The sequence below is a fragment of the Choristoneura fumiferana genome, chromosome 6, assembly GCF_025370935.1.
Source record: "Choristoneura fumiferana chromosome 6, NRCan_CFum_1, whole genome shotgun sequence".
Classification (NCBI taxonomy): domain Eukaryota; kingdom Metazoa; phylum Arthropoda; class Insecta; order Lepidoptera; family Tortricidae; genus Choristoneura; species Choristoneura fumiferana.
Window position 1 is genome coordinate 21,083,973 of NC_133477.1, and position 9,089 is coordinate 21,093,061.

The 9,089-nt window shown below is 40.3% G+C and overlaps 1 protein-coding gene across 1 annotated transcript; it reads right to left on the reverse strand.

Moving 5' to 3' along the window:
• Window positions 1-567: 567 nt before the first annotated feature.
• On the reverse strand, window positions 568-4,318 carry LOC141428763 (uncharacterized). Its single transcript, XM_074088770.1, has 2 exons — window positions 3,661-4,318; window positions 568-933 (listed from the first exon to the last, which is right to left on the reverse strand). Exons 1-2 carry the CDS (start codon window positions 4,316-4,318, stop codon window positions 899-901), a joined length of 693 nt encoding a protein of 230 aa, XP_073944871.1. The 3' UTR covers window positions 568-898.
• Window positions 4,319-9,089: the final 4,771 nt, after the last annotated feature.

The following is a 9,089-nucleotide window of genomic DNA, read 5'->3' on the forward strand; positions in this document are numbered from 1 at the left end:
CATACATAACATCTCTTCCCTCTAACATGGAACAACCCTTAAAACTAAGCATATAATTCTAAACCTTATAATTAACCTTGGGACGTGGGCGCAACCTTTTTCGGGTATATAACATTGGCTGCTCATCATAGCTTTTGACATCGTCCGGAGGTTCCTCTCTAGCCTCCTCAAAATGGTCGTCTTCGGAGGACACCGCCCGTTGCGGAGTAGGACGCTCAGGAGACTCTGAGGGACCCGCAGACTGTGGTTGAGTCATACTCTTCCTTCCCCCGGTGAAATAATATTCAGGACTTCTTTGGTGACATACCAAAGGAGACACAGGCAAGTTCAACGGAGACAGAACATTGGCTTCAACCTGCGTATCCAGAGGTGGTGATGATGGTCTTTCGTGGTTGGAGTCTAAAGTGGTGCTAGCCGAAAACGGCAGTGACTGCCTTGGCGGCGGCACCGGTGATGGCAGCGGGGGCGGCGGTGGCGGCGGTGCGGCAGCGACGGCGGTCGCGGCGGCGTCGGCGGTGGCGGCGGCAGCGACGGTGGCGGCGGCGGCAGTGGCGGCGACGGCGGCGGCGGCGGCGGCAGCGGTGGTGACGGCGGCGCAGTGTATGTATTGGACGGTGTCCTAGTAGGTGAGTCATCACGATCCCATAGGTTTTGATTGTCAACTGATCCTTTATATAACATCAATTGATTTTTGTGCTTTTTAATAAATGAATTAGATGAAATGTCTTTAATTTTATACAATACTCTCCCGATTCTTTTACTAATGATTCCTTTACACCAGATGTGCTTATTTTGATGAACATTTTTTTTAAAAAGAACGTAGTTACCGGGTTCAAAAGTTTGTTTGTTTTGTTTATTTAGTTTTTCATTCTGCAAACACTGTTTGTTTCTGACTACATTAGCAAGGTCCACAGACGAAGGTGACGGTGGTGGCTGGATCGGATTGAACAAATCCAAACGCGATCTTAACTTTCGCCCATAAACTAACTGAGCGGGCGAGAAGCCTGTGGTGGAATGAATGGAATTTCTGTAATCGAAAATGTACTTCAATAATTTAAGTTTACTTTCCTTTAAATTATTACTTGAAAGAACACTAGATTTAATACCTTTTTTTATTACTTTTACGTAACATTCCGCTTGGCCGTTGCTGGCCGGGTGATAGGCCGGGGACGTTACGTGCGATATACCATTCAATTGACAAAACTGTTCAAATTGTTGAGAGCAAAACGCCGTTCCATTATCACTTACAATTGTGTGAGGTAAACCAAATCTAGACAAGTAGTCATACATTTTTTCGGTTACCGCATTAGTCGTAGTCGAGCACCCCATATCGTAGACTTCTACCCATTTCGTGTACGCGTCGACTATTACTAAATACGATTTGCCATTAAGCGGACCCAGAAAGTCTACGTGCACCCTGTAAAAGGGCTGCGGCGGGTAGTCCCAGTGCGCGAGCGGCGCGCGCGGCGGCGCAGGGCGCATCTGTATACACACATCGCAAGTACCGATTAAAATTTCGATTGCTTCGTCTATTCCGGGGAACCAAAATCGTGAGCGTGCTTCCGCCTTTGTTTTCACGATTCCTAAATGGGACGAATGCAATTCCAATAAAACCTTTTTCCGCAAACTCTCGGGAATAACAACCTTATGGCCACGCATTAAACAACCATTTTCTACTGACAACTGCGTTTGGCACAAATGAAAAGGTTTATACCTTATATTATCAATTTTTTTTGGCCACCCGAGTAAGGTATATTGCATAACTTGCTTTAGTATCGCATCTTTACTTGTTTCCTCGCGCAACTCGTTTATTGTTATTGGTAAGCTGCCCTCTACGACGAAACAAACGTACGCGGCACGATCGCACAGATCCGCGTCGGCTTCGAGCTTCCCCGCGCCCGCGCCCGCGCCGCTCCCCTCCGGCTCTGGCACGCAGGCCCGTGACAAGAAGTCTGCGCTGTTAGAAGCGCTGCGAATATATTCAATAACATAGTTATAGCCACCTAAAAACATTGCGTATCTCTGCAACCGATTAGCGGATACTTCTGGTATTCCACGATGTGGTCCAAAAATAGAAATGAGGGGTTTATGGTCCGTGCGTAAAACGAACGGAGTAGACCTACCATACAAATATTGGTGAAACCTCCTCACTCCGAACACTATAGCCGTCGCCTCCTTCTGAATCTGCGAATAACGTTTCTCCGCTGCGTTAAGGGTCCGGGAAGCGAAAGAAATGGGTCTCTCGGCCCCATCAGGCTCCACCTGCGACAAGACCGCCCCCAGGCCCCAGGGAGACGCATCGACCGTCAAAACTAACTTTAATTTGGGATTAAAATGAGCTAACACTTGATCCGAAGCCAGATTTTTTTTTATGTTATCGAAAGCCGTATCATGAATTAGGGTCCACTGCCATTTGACCCCTTTTTTTAATAGGTCATACAATGGACTAAGTATCGTGGATGCCCCGGGTACGAAATTCCTGTAATAATTCACTAATCCGAGGAACGACTGGAGTTGACTCACATTATTAGGCACCGGGGCATCAACAATGGCTTTAACTTTGTCCGATGATTTTTTTAAGCCGTTCCTATTAATCACGTAGCCCAAATAGCTAACTTCATCTTTGAAAAACTCGCATTTCTCCTGTTGAAGCGTCAGACCCGCATCCTGTAGCCTTTTTAAAACGCAATGAAGTCTATCTAAATGTTCGTTATCGTCCTTGCCCGTGACCAGCACGTCGTCCAGCAGGCACAGCACGCCGTCCAGCCCGGCCAGCAGCCCCTCCATGGCGCGCTGAAAGATGGCCGGCGCGCTAGCCAACCCGAACACTAGCCGCGTATATTTATATAAACCGCGATGTGTATTGATGCACGTTAAGCTTTGTGATTCTTCACTTAGCGGTATCTGGTTGTAGGCCATGGATAAATCTAACTTTGTAAACTTTTGCCCGTTATGTAATTTAGCGAATAACTCGTTAGCGGTAGGTAAGGGATACTGCTCGATCACTAATTGTTTATTTATGCTGATTGAGTAGTCTGCGCACAGTCTAACGGACCCGTTGCGCTTTAAACACAGGCACAATTGGTGATGCGAAGTCTGAACGTTCAACAGGCACGAGAACATTTAAATCGACCAATCTATCGATTTCCGAATCAATTTTATCCCTTAAGGCAAAAGCGATCGGCCGTGCTTTCAAAAACAACGGAGTGGAACCGTCTTTTAATTTTAATTTGACACTATATTTATTAAAACATCCCAGTTTGTTAGAAAACAGTTGAGGGTAAGTCTGTTCAAGGGTAGTTATTTTTTGCAAGTAGTGTATTGGCGTTAATTCTAAATTAAATTTACAAATAAAATCTCTGCCGAGCAGCGGGGGGCCGCCGTCACGCACCACGTACACGTCCAGCGTGTGGGTACGTCCCGCGAACGTGCACGGCAGTGGGACCCTACCTACACAAACTATGTTGTCACCCGTATAACTACGTAGTCTTTTGTTCGTAGGTGATAATGGAACGTTATTGAAATACGTTTTATACGTATTGTTAGATATCACCGTTACAGCGGACCCGCTATCCACTTCAAATTTAATTTGAGCACCATTAATTATAATAGTTTCCACCATAGGCTCACCCCGAACAGAACGAATATTAAACAACTCACCGTCGTCGGCGTCGCCTTCGTCTCTGGGCCCTGCTTCTACGTAATTAATTTTCGGACACATTCTACGTAAATGCCCCTTCACTTTGCATTTTTTACAAATGAAATTGCTAAAACGACACTCCGACACTTTGTGATTATTGTATCCACACGCAGCACACTTCACTCTGGCCGAACTATCTTTGGGTTTTTGCTCTGCGATCTTAAACAGCTCGGAGGTGTTGGCGGCCGCGGCCCCCGCGCGCGCACACTGAATGCTCTCGGCGAGCTCGACGGCTTTGGCCAGCGTAAGCTCTGCAATATTTTGCGCGTACAACTTCTCTTTTTCGAGACCGGGCCGCATTCCCATCACGAAGCGATCGCGGAGCGCTTCTTCGACGTTGCTGAACCCGCAGTGCGCGGTCAGACCGCGCAGCCTCGCCGCCCATTGCGCATGAGACTCGCCGGCCTGTTGTATCGCCGCGAAGAAGTTGTGACGCTCCCCAAACCCTACTCTTTTTGGTGTGAAATGGTTATCCAAGAGCCCTAAGATGTCTTCATACGGGACGCTGTCCAATTGTTTCGGTAGGGCCAAATCTGCTGCGAGCTTGAACGTACCCTCACTGAGTGCGCTTAATAAAATAGCCCGTCTTTTTTGTTCCGGTCGCGTCGTTTGTTCCATCAATGTCGTTCGCGATAAAATATTGCTTCAATCGGCCCTTGTAACTACTCCAACTTTGAACATAATGATCAAAAGTAGCTAAAATACCAAAGTTAGCACTAGCCATTTTTTTTTGTTTTTCGCCGAATAACGCGGGTAGAACACGGATCGTCGCCAATGTTAGATATAGGGACGCGAGTGAAACCACGAGCTGCTCTATTCGCACTGACGTTTAATGCACATTGACAGGAGTTGTGGACGCAGCCACACACAACATACATAACAATAATCAAAAAGTTGCTTAGGATGTTCTCCTTAGACCCTTCATATCGTTCTCGGTGTAACGGCACGATATGTCTGACAATTATAAAAACAGTTGTAATTTATTTCAAACAAAATGTTCATAAATAGTTTATGGCACATACTTAAGTTATATTTAGTGTTTGGTTCAGTTCAAAATACATTTTATAATCTCATTAGTGTAGAAAAGCACACATAAGGGCCACACAGAGTGAACCAGGGGCTAGCAGCAGCGCTGGCTTTCAGTGTGCCCTTTTTTCTTACAAACTAATTCAAAAATTTATGATTTATCGTGACGTCGCAAACGTCAGAGAACAACATTAATTTATTTATTTAGACACACTCACATCATCATTCATTTCAGGCTATAAATAGCTTTTAATTATTACAACATACCTCTTTCCGGGGTCAAAAGCTAATACGAATATCAACACAACCTTGAAACTACGAATGGTGTTTACAAATCGACACTCCTACTACGTATACTGGTACAAGTGACAAATTTCTGATTTTTAGTTTTTTGCAATTTTTTGTGATTAATATTTCCTTATTTACCTACCACAAAAAATTTGACGGATATTCCGATTAGTTTTGGAATAAAGTGACGTATATGAATGCATCTAGCAAACGTTTTGCTAATCGGTAAACGTAATAACTGAGGCCCGACATGCACCACTTATAGCGGCACCGAATATTGTCGGGGGCCGGGGAAGTTCGAGTGTAACTGGCAGTTGCCTAGTGTACGCGCTAGCGTCCGTGCGTGCGGACCGTTTAAACTGTTCTACGAGCACATAATTTGATAGTATATATAAAAAAAAAACTGTTTTGGTTTTGGCAAGACCACAATAGCCGTATTTCTCAATAGACAGTCATGGAATAAATCCAATGTGAAACTTTTCGTGATCTATTTCGCTATGATTTCTTTGGCAAATGTATGGGATGTCACATAACATTGGTAGTACAACGGTTCCACCCCAGTACCAGTACGTGATTCAGTTTCCTCGGCTATACCTACATGTACGCGTGCTAGAAATATAACATTGCAGTATTACATTGCATTCTGGTAGTTGAGCATCCAAAAAGAAGGCGAGGCATGCATGCTTTTATTAAAATGAGAAAAGTAAATTTCAATATAGCTACAGGTTGATAAAAAAAATCCTGTACTATACTGTAACCATATTAGGGCTACTGTTACTAATACGATATAAGTGGGAAAACATCGAAATTAGAAAGTCTTCTTGCGACTTCACTTCCATGCAAAACTTTTTTTTTTCGAATCACAGTATTTTTCTACTTGGATATATTAGTAATTAGTAGCCCTAATGTGGCTTAAAGTTATAGTACAGGTTTTTAATAACCCCTATACACATTTTTTTTATACACACCTAAGAAATGGTAGCTGGCTTATGTATATGGCGAAAACGGGTAACGTATGAAGTTATAGAAGTTTCCAAGACTCGAAAAAGACACAAATTTAAATCTATTGTCAAGAAGACATAATATATAAGGCGTATTATTAAAATTAATGATTATATCATGGATAGGGAAATTTGGATAATTCCCGATCCGCATTGGCGAGTGCTTACTCCAAATAGTGAATTGAGAACTGTTTTAAATATGTAGTTGTGCTAAATACTTGTGATGTATAGATATCACTAAAATATGATTGTAAATCTGTTAAAAAATATACCTAGGTTTATTGCCAGACTCTTCTCAACAGAGGTTTTTTCAAACCGGTGGTAGATTTTTTGACATTCATAAGTGCTTGTTACAATCTAAATTGAATAAAGATATTTTGACTTTGACTCAATATTTCACGCAAAGCTTGGCTTAAGCAAAGTGCTCATCAGACTCGCGCACGAAGGGTTCCATACCATCTATACAACTTCATTAGGATTAGCAAAAAAATGGCAAAAAATTACATTTGTTGTATGGGGGCCCTTTAATATTTATTCTGTTCTATTTTTTGTTATATATATATTATTCGACTACAGTTATACATAATCTGTGAAAATGTCAACTGTCTAACTATCATGGTTCATGAGATACAGCCTGGTGACAGACGGACGGACAGCGAAGTAGTATTAGAAGTAGGGTTTCCGTTTATACCCTTTGGGTACGGAACCCTGAAGAGGCACAAAAGCTAAACCGTTATGTGGATACAAATGGTGCGATGCGATATATGTATTACATGAGGAACCATTCACAATAAAATACGAGTACACATTTTGAACAGGAATACGAATCATTGAATGTGCTTCCATTAATTAAAGCACTTAATACAATTACTTTTCTTAATAAAACATTTATATTTCAAGTGAGGTTTTTTATAAAGGTATATTTCTGTATTTTGTATACCACGTTTAAAACATTACTAGCGGTATATTGGTACAAGTGGCATGCTAATGTTAGCGTATATTGATGCAAGTGATAAAAACGTTTATAAATCAATAGATGAAGGTAAAAGAGCATCTGTTTTATTGTTCATTGCAAGCCATATAAGTATTTCATCTAAAATTTCATATACAATATAAAAATATCGTTAGATCAGTAATCTACGCATTACGCCGTATACTGGAGCAGTGGTAATTAGCTCAGTATACCGCACAACTACAAGATGTAAAATACGCGTATAGTAGTGTATATGCAATTTTCTCAAAAACTATAAGAAATTTCAAAATTCCATGAATACAGGTAGAAAGCAAATATTTTCTTTGGAACCAATGCAAATTTTGAAAAGTTATATCATCAAATGAGAAAGTTACAGGTTTTGAACCTTTGAACAGCTCTCCTGTAAAATTTATGATTATGCACTTGTACCAGTATACGTAGGAGGTGTCGAAATGCCGACATAAAATTATTGCCACATTATTCATGACAGTTGCCTGTTTCCCGCCATATTTCATAACCTAGATAAGACAATACTTGTGAAACTTCCATTCAATGGTAATACATATTTATCGTGTTACGAATAGCATTACAGGGTTGGAAATGTGTATGTACGTTGACGACATTATAATTGTTTGAACTTTTTTGTATAATTAAAATGTGACTGTTGATTTAACTGGTAGTTGCATGAATATATTATTATAATTATGCGAACACATTATTTTTTTCAAGTTTATTGTACTCAAATAGGCTATAGAGGCTTTTTGCGGTTCATGTTTGAGTCTTCCAGCATTAATGACAACGACAGACAACTTAAAGTCTGAAAATATTAATAAAAAAACAACGTTTCACTATAAAAGAATCCACAAGGATTTGCAGACGTAGTCGCGTGCAAAAACCAGTAACTGATAGCCAAGTCGATAAATATTTATAGCATTCATACGAAGTTAATCTGAGAAGAATTAAATTACAATATCGCGACGAACTTGCCTCGTCTTTCTGCTGTAATGGTATTTTTATACGGTTCACGGATACGCTGGATTTCGTTTATGATTTTGCTTTGTTCTGGGATAAACCTAATCCTAAGTTTACAGCTAACCCTGGTATTAAAGTGTTTGTAAGTTGTATCAGACTTCTAATTAAGGTTTAATATGAAACGGGGAGAGGTCATTCTAGGGAAGCGAAGACGTCATCTTAATAGATGTGCATCTTTAAATTTTTGAATTAGTACCCATCTTTATATTGTTTGAAGTCTTACTTTTTTATTATGTCACTATTGCGGCAGAATATGAGAAAAAAAAATAGTACTTAAGTAAGTTGGGTAATAGTACTTAGTTAAGAACTGTTTCAGTCTTTACTTTAATTATTCTTTGTAAATAAATAAATAAACTCAACTGCATACTAACCTTTTATAATAACATACCGTATTTTGGAGTCAAGATACCACAACATATAAGTAATACACATACACACCGTCTTGTTTCAAGGAAAATAAAAGACCCAACTGTTTTATTTTTAATAATTAAAAACTAAAAAGATAAAACAAGCCTATAGTCTAGAACTTTTTAAGTAAAATCTTTAACAGTCGGGATCCATTCAAAATCATAATCAGCTCAAAAAATCCCAGTAATGGGTCCCGACTGTTGCAGTTTATATTACTTAAGAAAAACCTAGACTACTAGCCTTGTTTTTCCATTTTTGTTTTTAATCGAAGTTTTTCTTAAAGCAGTCGGGTTTGGGGATCATTCTCTTTTTAATCTTCCTGTGAAAATGGTACCTTAAAAGTGCTGTAACTTGTATACATATATTGTTACAAAATCGACTCTTCCATATTTATTTCGCGGACACAATTTTAAAATATTATATTATAGTCATCTACAATTCGTGCTCAGTGGCGTGCCATGGGAGAGGCCTATGTCCAGCAGTGGACGAACATAGGCTTGATGATGATGATGATGATGATCTACAATTAGGTACCTACGTCACTCCGACAGTTTTGACAAACCTACGAGTAGTGATATCCTAAATGTTAAAAACCGTCCAGGTGCTTAAAATACACAGATAACCAAAGAAATACTTAGACATTACATAAATCACAGTTTCA

Bases quoted from the DNA above. Each gene is read 5' to 3' on its own strand.
- LOC141428763 (XM_074088770.1), bottom strand. From the start codon at position 4,318: ATGGAACAAACGACGCGACCGGAACAAAAAAGACGGGCTATTTTATTA. The intron at 934-3,660 runs GTGAGTTGTTTA...AATCCGATCCAG, and splicing joins CGAAGGCGACGCCGACGACG to CCACCACCGTCACCTTCGTC.